General features: G+C 43.5%; 6 protein-coding genes across 8 annotated transcripts; all 6 read right to left on the bottom strand.

Moving 5' to 3' along the window:
* Positions 1-457: 457 nt before the first annotated feature.
* Positions 458-4359, bottom strand: LOC145700109 (piwi-like protein 1). The gene is made up of 10 exons (XM_081777363.1): positions 3819-4359; positions 3414-3768; positions 3127-3369; positions 2887-3083; positions 2590-2843; positions 2094-2523; positions 1851-2016; positions 1595-1810; positions 1342-1551; positions 458-1265 (listed from the first exon to the last, which is right to left on the bottom strand). Exons 1-10 carry the CDS (start codon positions 4275-4277, stop codon positions 892-894), a joined length of 2904 nt encoding a protein of 967 aa, XP_081633489.1. The 5' UTR covers positions 4278-4359; the 3' UTR covers positions 458-891.
* LOC145700110 (pre-mRNA-processing factor 6-like) lies at positions 4357-7770 on the bottom strand. Of its 3 annotated transcripts, XM_081777366.1 has the most exons (10): positions 7584-7770; positions 6443-7537; positions 6248-6400; positions 5870-6202; positions 5580-5823; positions 5382-5537; positions 5241-5339; positions 4952-5163; positions 4616-4808; positions 4357-4572 (listed from the first exon to the last, which is right to left on the bottom strand). In XM_081777366.1, the coding sequence occupies exons 1-10, from the start codon at positions 7758-7760 to the stop codon at positions 4421-4423; spliced, it is 2814 nt and encodes a 937-aa protein (XP_081633492.1). In that variant the 5' UTR covers positions 7761-7770; the 3' UTR covers positions 4357-4420. The 3 variants fall into 3 exon arrangements, with proteins under 3 accessions (XP_081633492.1, XP_081633490.1, XP_081633491.1); XM_081777364.1 differs by having other exon boundaries at positions 5870-6400; XM_081777365.1 differs by having other exon boundaries at positions 5241-5537.
* A 23-nt stretch (positions 7771-7793) lies between these two features.
* Positions 7794-8861, bottom strand: LOC145700111 (uncharacterized). Its single transcript, XM_081777368.1, has 4 exons — positions 8651-8861; positions 8517-8608; positions 8389-8470; positions 7794-8339 (listed from the first exon to the last, which is right to left on the bottom strand). Exons 1-4 carry the CDS (start codon positions 8847-8849, stop codon positions 8188-8190), a joined length of 525 nt encoding a protein of 174 aa, XP_081633494.1. The 5' UTR covers positions 8850-8861; the 3' UTR covers positions 7794-8187.
* Positions 8862-9378: 517 nt separating this feature from the next.
* LOC145696426 (uncharacterized) lies at positions 9379-10780 on the bottom strand. Its single transcript, XM_081773460.1, has 3 exons — positions 10747-10780; positions 9669-10671; positions 9379-9627 (listed from the first exon to the last, which is right to left on the bottom strand). Exons 2-3 carry the CDS (start codon positions 10620-10622, stop codon positions 9436-9438), a joined length of 1146 nt encoding a protein of 381 aa, XP_081629586.1. The 5' UTR covers positions 10623-10671; positions 10747-10780; the 3' UTR covers positions 9379-9435.
* A 284-nt stretch (positions 10781-11064) lies between these two features.
* On the bottom strand, positions 11065-12286 carry LOC145697191 (uncharacterized). The gene is made up of 2 exons (XM_081774354.1): positions 11333-12286; positions 11065-11289 (listed from the first exon to the last, which is right to left on the bottom strand). Exons 1-2 carry the CDS (start codon positions 12282-12284, stop codon positions 11147-11149), a joined length of 1095 nt encoding a protein of 364 aa, XP_081630480.1. The 5' UTR covers positions 12285-12286; the 3' UTR covers positions 11065-11146.
* Positions 12287-12322: 36 nt separating this feature from the next.
* LOC145696743 (alpha-1,3/1,6-mannosyltransferase ALG2-like) lies at positions 12323-13864 on the bottom strand. Its single transcript, XM_081773826.1, has 6 exons — positions 13699-13864; positions 13352-13662; positions 13225-13312; positions 12943-13181; positions 12627-12902; positions 12323-12584 (listed from the first exon to the last, which is right to left on the bottom strand). Exons 1-6 carry the CDS (start codon positions 13862-13864, stop codon positions 12456-12458), a joined length of 1209 nt encoding a protein of 402 aa, XP_081629952.1. The 3' UTR covers positions 12323-12455.
* Between the last annotated feature and the right edge of the window lie 39 nt (positions 13865-13903).

The raw sequence follows: 13903 nt of genomic DNA, 5'->3' as shown, positions 1-13903 counted from the left end.
GGTTGAAACTATTCTTTTTTGCACTTTCTTCACGATAACCTTATAATTTTTGGGACAATCCTTTTTCTGCAAAGTGTTCAACTTTTTCTAGTTACTGTAACTTTCAAACAATAAAGAAGAATCCAACCCTGACCTTTTCGTTTCAAGTTTATGCATGCTGAGAACATTTCATCTGGGCCAAAAATGACAAGTGATGGAAATTGAGATATCAACGAGGAATGCTTTTGCTACCCGTTTTGCTTGAAATTTAGCCAGCCATGAATGCAAAATAGCAAGTGGGGTCGAACGGGAGCCATTTTACGTCGTATTTATGTGCGATTTACAGTTCTACATAAAACGCATTCAAAGTCGATGCCAAGTGTATCCGCTTTCATTTTTTCTTGCGGCTAAGAACTGCTTGCTTTCAACAAAATAATGCCTGAATGACGAGCCAACGTAGAACTCGGAGCTTTTTGAGTCCTGGATGTTGCTAGATATCTTTGTGTCTTTATTAACAGTTGATTTTATAAAGGAGGTAAAGGAAGAGTATTGAAGACTCAATATTTATAGGCTATACTTTGGGAGCAGCTCGTCTTCCGACTCGGAAGTTCCGAGGAAAATAATTAGCATAAGAAATGTCCGGAAGTAAAATGAACTGACCCAAAAATATACTAAAAGCATTCACATATAAAGTGAGAACATATAAGAGCGATGAAGATCGGTTCATTTTATCAAAGAAACAGAAGTTTTCAAATAATTCGGGAAAATTCTGTAATTAGCACAAATTAAAATGTACAGCAAAATTAAAAGCTAAAGTTTCTAGCATATGAGCTGGCATGTAGAGATTAAGTTTAGTTTCAATAATTGTGAAAGCGTTGGCAGTTACAAAAAACGCTGTTATAATGGACAGCTCTAGAGGTAGTATGGCTTGGATACGAAGTCCTGATCCGTGATTTCGTGGTGAATATGATCTCCAATCAGGGTAGCAAGCTTGTGCGCGTACTGGCACGGCGCTGGAACGCGAATTGTACCGGGCCAGTTGAAGTAAAGGTGTGTCAGCTTGTAGCTGATCATTTGGATTCTGTCCGCACTGAGGTTTAGCGTCGTATCGTAAATCACATTATAGTGGACGGGAGTGACAGTACCCTGTCGCACTTTTTGGGAGACAAGGAGGAAATCGTACATGTCTCGTCGAGTGATTTTGGAATCGACAACTGTACCGGGGTAGGGGTTGTCTTCTTCACCCATGTCGTTGTACCGGAAGAAACGCTGGTTGATTTGTTTCTATCATTAGGTTATAAAACTTTTTAATTTATCGCTCATTTGAAATTTCATAAAAGTTGAGATTCGTTAACCGCTCCTTGAGCACAATGTATAAGAGCTCTGGTTCCTGCGCCCAACCTCCAGGCCCGATGTATTCTTTGAGTTTGTCCTGGATCTGTGGCAACTCGTGCTTGTGAATGTACTCGAGCTGACCATCGCCGACTCCATCTCTGTAGATGATAATTCGACTCGGAAGGTTATCGTCGTTGAAGTACTTCCAGGCTTCGATAGCACCTTCCATCATGTGGGCTATAAATAAACTTGACTTGGAAGTTCAAAAAGAAGCACATACATAAGCCGTCGGATATTTCTTGCTTGGAGGACATCTGCACGATCTGGGAGTACCATCGCGTCGCATTCGTGTTGTAAGAGCTGACAAATCCTGTCAAGTTCTTGCCTTTTCGGTCAGTATCGTGGTAGGTGTCGATACCAACGATCATGGTGTTCTTGATATTCATCTTCACCTGCCAAGGAACACCACCGAGCTTGCAAGACATTTGCATCGCGACTAAACAGATGAACAACCCAATCAAGTGACAAATTAGTACCTTTGAAAGCAACAGCAGCGATTTTGTCATCCGCCATGATGGTTGAAGTGAGCAAGCACTGGCTCATTACAGGAGGATTTCGCTGTAGGCAAGCCAATTTGACGTTGGCGTACACATCAGCTTTTCTCGATGGCAAAAGGACAAATAACATTTCAGTCGGAACGCCCTTAAGATTGCATATTGTTGACTGATAGTATTCGATTGAAGACAAGTTCAAAGTCACATGTGTATTTATATCTTTACCTGATTCCAATGAGAATCAAAGATCTCCGCGATGGCGTAGTTAATGTCATCCTTCCGATCAGTATCGACGCATCGAACTGTGGGTTCGTCAATGATGAAGCCAATCCTTTTTCCCTGATCTTTGAGATGGTTGAAGAAGGAATGTGCTCTCTTTTGGTCCCTCTTTGTGCAAACGAAGCCCCAACTTCGAAGAGGTTGCGTCTCGATCATGTGCCAGTCTTTAATCGTCCTGTCCCAGTCACCATCTTTGCTGCCAGGCAGAATTTTCAGAACGTGATCGCCTGGATTACGCAAGATCAAGTTCTCTGGTGGCAGTTCACGGCCGCGGACGTTGAAGAGCTCCTCTTCTCGATCGGCGTGTTGATCTTCGTTGCCGATCATCATTCCCCACTTGTCCATGTATTCCTTCGAGGCCTGCGTATCCATGCCTTTTGAGGTTCAAAATTAAATTCATTCAAAGCGAAAAGTAAATTCTATCGTCTAAAGAACCCTCCCTGATGTTTCATTTTTGCCCTTCATGTATTTTATGAGCTTACGAAGTTCATTCGCTCGCTGTTGCGGACTCTTTCGGGTGTGGACTGCAAGATCTCGCATCACGCGAAAGTCCTTTCTCGTCTTTTCATCAAGTCCAGTCATGTTGCAGAGCTCTGGAATAAGATGATTCGTATCCGCACCAACAGCTCGTCTTTGCTGCCTCTTCTTCGGACGATTTACCAGAAGAGGTTGATTATGAGGCGATTTTATTTGTATCTTGAAAAGAAGATAGATAAACGGTTTTATGGAAAGAACTTACATTATATTGATCGGCATAGAACTCAGTGTAAGTGAAGAGGCTGCCGTCTGCCTTTCGGACAAGACTTTGTGGATGCTGGGTCCAGTCGATGTCGTCGATTCGGTACGTTTTGTTGTTGTAATGGGTTCTTACTTGGATGCCGATGATTCTTTTCGACACTTCTTTTTTGAAGAGCTCCTGTAAGCCGAGGTTTTTCACTAGAAAAGCAACCGTCAAAACCGATAATTACAAAAATCTTACGATGAGGCTTGGTCGCAATCGCTTCCAAGCATTCTTTGTAGCATCCTTGAAGAACGTCTTTGACGGTGAAGTTTGGAATGACCTTCGCACGGATATTTGCGACCATGAACAATCCAGCTTCGTATGTGTTGATGGCGAAAGTGTAGCCAGGCCAAACCTCGAAGGTTTTTCCTCCAGAGTGAACTTCCGCCGCGCGCGATCTGAGGAAAAAGCTTCGTTGAACTTGTTCCAACGAAAGATTTTCTAAAGAGGAGTAAAGAAGGAGTGACGGCCAAATGGTCTTTTACCTTTCATATTTTTTCGATTGATCAAGTTCATGACTTGAATACCGAGCGGGTTGTTAGGGACGAAAGTGTTTGAGAGCGTCAGCGACACTTCGATAATTTTGCCCGTTTTAACGCCATCTCGACAGTCCTCAACCTTGAAGATCGCTTTCTTGTCGTCGATCGGGCTGAAGGAGAAAATCATCGTTCCTTCGAAGATGTAGAGTGGAGGGAAGATATCAGCGAACTGTTCAGCGATGTAGTCGATCAAGTCCTCTCGCTTGATAACATCGTCCACGGAAGGTTTGAAATCAACTCGGTATTGATACCACGAGATGTCGCGACCTTCCTCATCTCGCATCATATTTCTCATATCCACCTTAAGTTCGGTTGTTAATAACGTGATAAAAAGGAAGATTATTTTCTTACCCGATAAAAATTGGATGACAGAATGACTTCTGTGCCAGAGCTTCCGTAAAACTGGCCTTCTTGAATCTTCAACTTCATGGAAGGTTGAAGAAATTTGCTTTGATCGAAAGTATCTTCTTCCAATCGCTTTTGCTCCTTAGTCATTTCTTGGGCTTTTACTCTTTGTGCAAGGGAGCCATGACCGGGACTCGGAGGGCCTTCAGAACCTCCAGAGAACTGGCCAGAGTCGGAAGAATGTTCTTCCTTGGGACCTCGAGATCGTGTAACTGGCATTGGTGCGCGTCCTGACGGTCGGTATCGTCCGCCAATCGTCGCTGCCTGCATTCCCTGGGTGATGGCATTGATGGAATCCCTTTGCATTTGTCGCGTTTCCGGAACTGGAGCTGAAGGGACGGGAGAACGGGCGATTGCTCCTCGACCGCGGCCAATGCCTATTCGTCGCTGGATTCCGCTGTCCATCGTGAAATTTGTGTCACTTCCGATTTAGATTCTCTATCAATAACTTTCTAAAAAGAAAATGAAATTGTGGGGGTTAAATGTGGCAGCATGTGTTTTCTGTGTTAATCAAAAGTTTAAGAAACGTTGAACTCTGACGATAAAATCTAAAAAGTGATTGGACAGCGATCGGCGACGAGTGGCAGTATATCGGCAGTTTTGAGACGCCAGTTGTTGATGTCCTTGGAGATCTTGCACCAGCGCTCACCGTGCTTTGGCTCGGCCTTGGCGCAGGAAATGGTGACTTCCTGTAGTTGGGCTGAATATAATGATTTCAGAGCTGATCTTGACATGAAAGTTACCTTCGGTCCCGTGAGCATCTTCAAATCGTCTTCTAAAGGCCCATCCATCGCCGAAATCCGGGTCGATCTTCGTGCATTTCTTGAACCATTCTCTTGCTTTGTTAATCCTTCTCTCTGACCAGAACATTCGAGCTACTGCAAGGAGAACTTGGGGATCGTGCTCGCATTTTTTCAAGGCATCGATTGATTTTGTCTAAGGAAAATTAAAAACACAGGTATCTCGAAAAGAATTCCGCTTCAACTTAACATCTAGAAAACTCGAAATGCGAATTAGTCATCAATAAGAGCGACAATCACAGCTCAGGTATTTTTATGACCGTGAAATTTTCAGGTTACCTTTCGAGCTGGCCTCGAAGCACACTCGATTGCTTCCGCCCAAAGTGATCCTGAGGCGGCACACTCTTGCATCGCCCTAGAAAGGAGACGGTCTGCGATTTCATTTCCAGAGACTCGTTTTTCCAATTCGATGGCGCGCTTCCACAGTTCTGGTGAAGCAGGGTTCTTGAGACGAGCTCGCTCAAGAACTGATCTTGCTTTCACTGGATTGCCTGTTTTCCGGGTCGACGTAAACTCGAAGAGATACAAAATCTTACGGGTTATAAAAGTCAAAATGTCAGACCCCTGCCTTCTCCTTCCTCTAAATCGGCCAGAAGAATCCACAGCGGTTTGGAATCTTTGCAGTGCTCGATTCCCTTCGCAAAGGCTTTTCTCGCCGCGTGAGCGTCTAAAACGATCGTTGAGAAAGAGTAGCGGTAATTCTTCTGACCTTTCATTTGCAAGAAGATTGTTCCTTTCATCATCCACAGCTTGTCAAATTTGGAGTATTTCGCGAGTCCTTCGTCAAGGAGCGAAATCGCATTTTCCAACTCACCGAGACACCATTCCAATTTCGCCGATTTCATCATGACTCGAGGAGAAGAAGCTGAAGACCTGTTATATCGACTTTCAGATGTATGAAATTTACCAGAAGTTCTCGCTCTGGCCAAAATCTGCCGCGCACGCAGCAGTTCATTATTCTCAGACTCGAGTTTCACCGCAGCGAGCCAGATTTCCTCCGATTGCTGGTTCGATTCAAACGCTTGCTCAAGAATACCACGCGCGCTTCTGATGTCGCCCTGTTGCCACTTAGACTTTGCGCCCATCAGCCACAGCTTTTCTTCGCGGGGGCAGGCTTTTACTGCCCGCTCGAGCATGTTATCATATGACTCCTAAAAGGAGGATGAAAAGAACCAAAAGACCGTGTTTTTATCAAACCTTTGTTCCGTATTGTTTTTCCAAAAACGCCGCTCGAAGCCAAATCGACTTCTTGTTCTTAAACTCGTCAAGTGCATATGCATAAATCGCTCTGGCGCAGTGAATTGATTGATTTGCAATACACTCGTCTGCGTCTGTCATCCAGATATGTTTTCTGTCCTCTTCTTCGATTCCTTCACCGATGATTGCGTTGATGATAGCTTGTGCAGTTGCTGGGGCGCCAGCTTTTTCCGACTTTTCAGCTTCTTTGATCCATTCTTCTCGAGTTAGCTCGACGGCATTTGCACGAAGGGCTTCCAAAGCTCGCTTGATGACAATTGCACATCTTTCCGACTTAAAAAAAATCAACGATAACTTCCAAAAATCCAACAAAAGTACCTTTCCATTCGCTTCCTCGAGCTTTGCAGCGGTTATCCAGATACTTTTATCAGTCGGAATAGTAGCTCGAGCTTTATTCAAGACTTTTCTAGCGTTATCATACGTCTCCAGCTTTGCGAGGGCGAGCCAAAGCTCTGCTGAACTTGGACAACACTAAAATATTCTTAAAAATCAACATGAAACAGCATTAAAAACCTCAACGGCACGAGTAAGTAACTCTTTTGCATCGTCAATCTCTTCAAGCTCAACTGCTGCTTTCCAGAGTCGAACAGCATTTGGAATATTCTCCAACGCTTTTTGATAAACTCTTCGTTTGGCCTTTTTCTCTTTTTCCAAATTGGCGGCGGCGCACCAGATCCTGACCGAGTTGGGGATTTCGGCCACGGCGGCGGCAAATATTTTCTTTGCTTGGTCAGCCGGGGCCAGACGGGAAGCCTCGAGCCACACATCCTCGGATTTGGGACATTTGTCTGTGCCTTGCATGATTAAAACTCTAGCTTCCGCCAGTCTTCCGACGACTTCTTCCAATCTGGCCGAGCCGATCCATGCTTGTGGCTGCTTGGGGTTCGTTTCTCGCACGGATTTCAGCAGCAATCGGGCTTTTCGCACGTCTTGGATGTCCCCATTGTAGCTTGGAAGCATACTCTGCATATCGGTCAAGTATCCCGTCGGGTCGACAACTGTTTGTCCGGACACAGAGTCGGACACTTGCTTCAGTTTCACATCCATAATTTGATTTCGCGCTTTTCCGAGTCTCTCCATGTCCAATTCGCCCGTTAGAGAAGTTGCAGTACCTCCTTGGACGTTTTTGTCGAGTGTGTTTGTTATCTGAGTGAGATTTCTTTGCATATTGATGAGCGAATCTGGAATGGGCGTTTCTTTGTCGTATCTTCCAAAGCCTCGTTGTTTTCTGTTTCGACCGTCGCCTACTTCTGGAATGTTTATCCACTCGTCGTGGCTGACTCCCTTCAACTCTCTTTTCAAATCTGAGAATTGCTCTTGAATCTTCGGCCTTTCGTCTCGATACTTTTGAAGCATTTCTTGTTCCTTCTTCTCCCTGTATATTTTGCGTCGCTCGTCCATTTTGCTATCAATCGACTCGTAAATCTCGTCTGCTTCTTTGTCGTCTTTGTCATACGTAGAGCCGCGGAAGAGGTTGATGTTCATGTAGCCATTGAACTCGTCAAAGTTTGTGTCATTGAGATCTTCTTCGTCAGAATCTGTTCGCCGTTGGTCGATTTTTAACTTCCCCTCGAGCAGCTGTTTTCGGAGCTGGTCACCTACTGTCCTCTTGAAAAAACACGCTGATAAGGGAGTACTTAGATTTGAATCTTACCTCGCCAGGAGCAGCGTGGCGATCATCCGTGGGATCGGAGATATCTCTAGCTGGACCGATATCAGAACGGGTGGTAAAACCAGTGGCACCACGACCCAATCCGGGAACATAACCAACGGGCGCTTTCTGCCCTAGAAAAGGCTTTTGCTTTCTCTTGACTCCGTCGATATTTTCCATTCTAGGAGTCTAAATAAATGGTAATACGGTGTCTTTGGAATCTAATTTCATTTCGAAAACATACAGAAATAGAGCTAGAACTAATTTTAGCGACGAGAACAGAAAAGTAAATACGTTCCTTTTTGTTTTATAATCGTTGTTTCAAATCGCTGTCATCTTTTTTTGTTATCGGTTGGTCGCGGAAACTAGCTTTTTTCGAAATCATTCTTAATTTAGTCTAATTTTCTAACTGAATATTTATTAAAAACGATTTTTTCAATAATAATGCGCAGTCTGATGCGTGGCAGGGGCGAATAACTTGGTAAAATGGCTAATTGATGGGATAAAGTGGCGCAAACTTTGCGCCGCAAAGCCGGATAACTCTCAAAAATGGGAAGTAGAACTGTCGACCGTGGAAAAAACTGACTACTATAATAGGTTTCTAAAATCAGGATGGCTTCGAGGCCAAGTTGAAATGGCATTTCCGGAATTTATCCGGAACATTTCCGAACTCTGTTAACACATTCTTCTGTTGAGCCTCTTGTCTTTTTCTTTCCTTTTCTCTTTTTTCGAATCTCGCAAGCATCAAGTCCATCTTTTCTAAGAAAAAAAAATCTCAGAAAAATTGATAAAGATGAGCGTTATTTACCATCAACCATGGCAAGAATGACTGCGTTTTCATCCGGTTTCTCAAGTTCTTCAATTGACTCATCTGTTTTCTGATCGTTTTTCTAAGAAGGAACTGCTTATTAATCCTCGAATATGCAATTTTTTTACGATATCGATGACTCGGGGAGGATTTTCCAAGTTGACATGCTCTTCCGTTGTTTCCAACGCCTTTCGCTCGAACTTTCTCATTTTTCTCGTCACTAGAATTTCACAAGAAGAACGAGAACAAAACGAAGCCTTACTTCTATCTTGGGAAGGTTGGGCATCTTCGCCATCAGAAAACTCGCTGGTTTCGGATGGCATTCGCTGCATCAATTTACGAGTGCCTTCTATGATTTTCTTTTGCTGGTCGTACTGTTTGCTGGATTTGTACGTTCCTTCGAGTGCTTGTAGCTGACGATTTGTAGAAGCCGGGCTGGTTGAAGTTTGGCTGTTGAACATTGCGATTCTTGTGCTCTGAACAAAAAATGCTGTTATGATGGAAAATTCGATAAACATTTCTCTCGAGTTGAAACAGATTTTTATTCTTCTTGCAAAAACTCTTGGTAAAATAGAGGGAAGTTCTCTCTATTTTTGATCCCCAATGCTAAAGCAATTGCTCCATTTGGAGTCCTTTTCGATTTTTTGGCTCTCGTGGGAAAAATCATCTTTTTTCGAGGGTATTACGTCAAGCGAAATGGAGGATGGGCGGCGAAGGAGGAGGGAGTCTGCTGGAAGATAAAATGTGATGGACCCCCTGGTTTCGAAATGCAGCTGCATTCGAGAACAGCCGGTTTTTTCTAATTTGGACAAAAAAAAATTCAACAACACGGCCGGATTTCTCTCTTCCATGATCAGTTTTCAGAGGGAAATTTCTCCGAATAGCATTTCCTACTAAATTTTTAGCAGAATGTGTAAGAAACTCGCGATATATTTGCATATAGAGGGCAAATATTTTACTATTATGAAGTCAAGAAAGAATTTTTATAGCTTTCTGTTCCAATACTTTTTATTCAAATTTATCGGATATTTACAGAAATTAAAAGTTTTAAACCATGGGCTGGGCGATGACACCAGTTGGAGTGCAGTTGGGAGTCGAGGTGTAGTCTCCGGGCGTACCGTAAGCACATGGACCCTCTGCATCAGCTCCAGAAGATCGGACAAAGTTAGACTCGAAGAGATTTTGAGAAAAGTCCGACTCGTAGCTGGGGACTTCGTACATGGTAAGAGTTGGGTAGATCTAAATGATTTTTAGTACTGATTTTAAGGGTGATTTTGTACCTGCTTAGTGCAGTAATCACATCCGGTAGCATCGCTCACTGTTGTAGAGTCGCAATTGTTAGTCATTGGGTTGTCAGAGAGAACTCCTTTGTAGCAATCGAAAACGGTTTCGTCGGGGATCTTTGGTAAACCCGCATTTCCTCCTTGAGCTGGGTATGGAAGGAAGTTGCAGACACCTCGGTTAGAACCGGGGGTGTCAGCAGTGTCTGGTGTTCTGGGAGCGTCAAGGTACATATCATCGGAGTAAGTAGCGAGGCAGCAAGCACGGCAAACGGAAACACCGAAAGGCAAGAGTTCGGCGTTACCATTAGGTCCGTTAGTTCGGAGACACTGGCTCTGGTACCAGCCGCCATGTCCATAAGCGTAATGGTTCTTGCTCATGGAGGTGAGGAACTGCGAGTTGAGTTGGTCGTTACCATTTTGAGCAGGGTGAGACAAGCAACCACCGATACCGTAGTAGATGTAGGCGGTGCCGGTTTTGTTGTTTTGGTCGAATGTTCTGCCTCGAGCAGCCTCTTGGTTGTAAACGGGGGAGATGAATGGAAGAGCGTTGAAGCTAGTGTTGTCGGCGTCATTTCGTTCAACCTGTGGATGGTTCATCATCTGAGCACAACCGGCTCGGATTCCAATGATCTGACCAAAATGAGCTCGCTCCTCGATGAAGCAGTAGAGTTCCTCGCCGACGCACTCGACCTGGTTGTAGTGGGCGAAGTAACCGTACTTGGAAACGTCCCATCGGTAAATATGGACGGTATCCTTGGTTGAGTGGCAGAATCGGCCATTACCGTGCTTTTTGCCATCAGTACCGTAACCGTATGCGCCAGAGGTGGCAGCACCTGCCTTACCGCCGTAAAGGGAGAGGTTGTTGTCGACGGAGTAGTCAGAGTAAGTCCATCGGTCGGAGCCTTCATCCTGGGCGGCGGCAGCGGCGAAAAGGACGGTGGAGAGCTTCATTTATTGTTGCTTGGATCTCTTATCGAGTTATCGAAACCAAGTTCTTTCACTAAAAGGAAATTTTATATCTGCTTCATGGACGCCCGATCTCTCAAGATTTCGTAATCTTGCCGCGCGAACAAACCTTGTCGAGTTTCTTGCCGATTGATGGAACAGGATTTGTTATAAGGCAGCGGTCAGCGCTCTTTTTGGACCGTTGTCAATGACGTTCTTATTTGTAAATATTTCACTCTTTTGATGAACCTCAAGATTTATTCGCAATGATTAGAAAAGCGAGTCCGGCTCGATTTATAAATGCTGAACTTCTAAAGAACATCCTGCTTACTGATGCTATATGCTAGTGCAGTATTTTTTCAATTTTCCTGCTCTATCCGCGCAATAGCAATACAACCACCAATAAGACGGGATTTTTCCACAATACTTATTGGATTTTTGCTGCAAGTCTCTGCTAGTATCTGTTTACTTTATTTACAAATAAAAATAGAGAAGATGGATAATATGGAAAAGTTGGAAGGAGGCAGTTACTATTTTGATTTTTTCTTGTCTTCGCTCTTTTTGAACATTTGAAAAATTGCGCTGCTTTGAACAGATCCCGTTATCTTTGGAGGAGTCTTCTTTGGTCGGCCTCGTTTGGACTTTGCAGCCGTTTTCGGTGGTTCTTTTTTAACTGAAAAATTTTATAAAATTTGCAACCGTTAAAAACAAATTACCGTGATTGACAATCGGTTTTGTTTTCAGCCCAGAGAACTTTTTCATGAGCTCTCGTTCTTTTGGATCAGATATTATGCTCTCCAAATACGCATCCATGCTGTTTTCATCGATATCTCGGTACTCTTGGACAAGTGGCGCTGCTTTTGGAAACTTTGTCGTTGGGACAGGAGTGGAGGGAGTCGAACTCACGAAAGAATCCCTTGAGTTTGAGTTTTCTTCCGGAAGAAAGAGATTCATCTTTGAAGTTCCAGGGACATTTGTCATGTCTATAAGAGGGGGTTCTCTAGAATTACTGTCTTCGTTTGATCTCATCGAGCTCCAGCTGGTTTCTCTCTTTATCTTTTTCGCCTTACTTTCTGCAAATAAAGCAGTGATTGATTTAGTCTTAATCATTTCCTTCTTCGATTTTCTTCCTTTGGTTTTGAGGGGTGAATTATCTGTCTTCGCTTTCACCCAGTTGACCTTTCCTCTACGTTCCTTTTCGTCAATGATTGCAAGATCACGATTTTCCTGGTAACATTCGTGCGTGAAAAATGTACTCCCGAAGTGTTTGTTCTCTTCCTTGATTTCCATCGCCTTTTTGTACTTGAGCGATACTTTTAAAATGCTGATTTTCTGTCTTTTCCACATAAACTCCATTCTTATCAGTTCTTTTATCGCATCACCAATGATCTCTTTTTCCCTGCTTTTCTTGGAAAGACACTCTTCGCGCTTGAATGTGATTCCGGCATCATTTTCTACGACCACAAGAACTGTATCCCCAACGCATTCTTCGTCAAGACATTTTTTCGCAAGAGCCGCGGCAACTTCATCAACAACGGAATATATATCCACAGGATTATCAGATGGAATCGTAAATTTGTACCCTTGATTGATGGTTAATAGGTCTTCGTATCGCTCAGCTGCGACAGAAAAATGAAACAGTCCGAATTCGCGCACATCACAGCTCATAAAAACCTAAACGAAAAACTTCTTTTACTATATTTTTCTTCAATAAGAATATATCCTTAAATATTGCACAAGCATGAATTGCATGCAAGAAGAAGCTAAAAATGTAGTCTAAGAAAAAATCTAACAAGGCACGGTAGGATTCGATAACAAGTTGCGAGAGCAGTTGCTTTTTCAAAGCTGTGTAAGAATCGAGTCTAACTGACTCGTGAATGCTTCGAAGCTGAAATTATCGGCGACATGTTGGGCGCAAACTCTTGATCTTTCAGTTTTGTTGAACTCTTCAATAAACTTTGAAATCGTCTAAACAAAGAGTAATTATCAGCTAGGATAATTTGCTCATACCTTCGCCATTTCAATTTTTCCGAAAGGCTCAGGAACAAGCAAACCAGTCTCCCCATCCTTCACAGTCTCAAGTGGCCCACCAGATGCCATGGCAATAACAGGAACTCCTGCAGCCATGGCTTCGAGAGGAACAATTCCAAAATGCTCGCCGATTGGAGTGTAAACGTTTACATTTGATTTTTGCAAAAGGAAAAGCTTGTCTTCATTTGACAAGTCACGAAGAAGTTGATAGTCGCCTTCTGGGCCTTCAACGAATCCATGGTTACCAGCCGATTTCTAGCGATTATAAAAACTCAGAGAATAGCCAGAAACAAACCTGAAGTTCTTCAAAATGCTCGACATTTTCGTCATTCTGAGGATCATATCCCCCTCCATGAATAAAATGAATTTTCGTCTCCGGAAACTGCTTTCTAACAAGTGCCAGCGCTTCAAATGCGATGATCAGCCCCTTTTTTCGTTCATAACGATTGACTGATGAAATAACAAGCTTGTCAGAGGGGATTGTGAAGCGGTTGGGCTTTCTTGCTTTCTTGGCGAAGACTTTTGTTTGCAGCGCTAAGGATGGTTTTAGTTGAAGGAATAGAATAACGAGGTTTACCTGGATATAGAACTCCAACTGGAATATCTTTCAGAGACTTGAATGTTTCGCGAAAAACTCGAAGAGTGAATGAAGAGTTGACAAGAATCTTAAAATGAAGAAGTTTTTTGCTCCGTTAAGTTTTTACCTTGTGAGCTTGGCCAGTCGAATATTCTTCAAATTTATCCATTGGAAGTCTGTACAAGCTTTTGAGCGCACTGCCGGGTTTCGACAAGAGCTGATCCGGATAGTGGCAGTAGAACAGGATCTTCGCCTTGGATAGTAGTCGCAAGATTGGAACACAATGAGAGACTTGGTCGACGAATATTACATCTGCTTCCTTTGCTTGAGTAGAAAAGAGGCAAAGATAGACAGCGGCGAATATCATCCGCATGTACATGCATGCAGCGCGGCATTTCCCGAAGATCGACCGAGGCATCCAGTCGCAGAACACAGTCACTAAAAAGTAAGAAAAGGGCGAAGAACGGATGATACCTGGAAATGTTCCATTTCTTGTTTCTGGGAAACAATGTCCCGGATCATGATAAGTTGTGGCGAAAGAAACTGTGTGTCCCTTATTTTTCAGAGCAAGCCCGGCATCACAAACGAGTCTTTCGGCGCCTCCTATCCCCAAATCTGGGTGGAGAAACAACACTTTCATCTGAAAGCACAATGTCTGAGTTAATTGAAGTGATTGGTG

The sequence above is a fragment of the Oikopleura dioica genome, chromosome 2 (genome assembly GCF_907165135.1).
Source record: "Oikopleura dioica chromosome 2, OKI2018_I68_1.0, whole genome shotgun sequence".
Lineage (NCBI taxonomy): Eukaryota > Metazoa > Chordata > Appendicularia > Copelata > Oikopleuridae > Oikopleura > Oikopleura dioica.
Note: the sequence above shows the minus strand (reverse complement) of the source record. Positions and strands in the feature narration are given on the sequence as shown.

Coding starts and splice junctions, on each gene's coding strand:
- LOC145700109 (XM_081777363.1), bottom strand. CDS start 4,277: ATGGACAGCGGAATCCAGCGACGAATAGGCATTGGCCGCGGTCGAGGA. Junction 2,524..2,589: donor AAGGGCAAAAATGAAACATC/AGGGAGGGTTCT, acceptor TTGAACCTCAAA/AGGCATGGATACGCAGGCCT. Junction 1,266..1,341: donor GCTCTTATACATTGTGCTCA/AGGAGCGGTTAA, acceptor TAACCTAATGAT/AGAAACAAATCAACCAGCGT.
- LOC145697191 (XM_081774354.1), bottom strand. CDS start 12,284: ATGAGCTGTGATGTGCGCGAATTCGGACTGTTTCATTTTTCTGTCGCA. Junction 11,290..11,332: donor AAAACCGATTGTCAATCACG/GTAATTTGTTTT, acceptor AAAATTTTTCAG/TTAAAAAAGAACCACCGAAA.
- LOC145696743 (XM_081773826.1), bottom strand. CDS start 13,864: ATGAAAGTGTTGTTTCTCCACCCAGATTTGGGGATAGGAGGCGCCGAA. Junction 13,182..13,224: donor AGTTGGAGTTCTATATCCAG/GTAAACCTCGTT, acceptor AACCATCCTTAG/CGCTGCAAACAAAAGTCTTC. Junction 12,585..12,626: donor GAAAAATTGAAATGGCGAAG/GTATGAGCAAAT, acceptor CTCTTTGTTTAG/ACGATTTCAAAGTTTATTGA.
- LOC145700110 (XM_081777364.1), bottom strand. CDS start 7,760: ATGGAAAATATCGACGGAGTCAAGAGAAAGCAAAAGCCTTTTCTAGGG. Junction 7,538..7,583: donor GCCACGCTGCTCCTGGCGAG/GTAAGATTCAAA, acceptor TGTTTTTTCAAG/AGGACAGTAGGTGACCAGCT. Junction 4,573..4,615: donor AGATGCTCACGGGACCGAAG/GTAACTTTCATG, acceptor CATTATATTCAG/CCCAACTACAGGAAGTCACC.
- LOC145700111 (XM_081777368.1), bottom strand. CDS start 8,849: ATGTTCAACAGCCAAACTTCAACCAGCCCGGCTTCTACAAATCGTCAG. Junction 8,609..8,650: donor CCAACCTTCCCAAGATAGAA/GTAAGGCTTCGT, acceptor GTGAAATTCTAG/TGACGAGAAAAATGAGAAAG. Junction 8,471..8,516: donor CTCCCCGAGTCATCGATATC/GTAAAAAAATTG, acceptor GTTCCTTCTTAG/AAAAACGATCAGAAAACAGA.
- LOC145696426 (XM_081773460.1), bottom strand. CDS start 10,622: ATGAAGCTCTCCACCGTCCTTTTCGCCGCTGCCGCCGCCCAGGATGAA. Junction 9,628..9,668: donor GTGATTACTGCACTAAGCAG/GTACAAAATCAC, acceptor AAAATCATTTAG/ATCTACCCAACTCTTACCAT.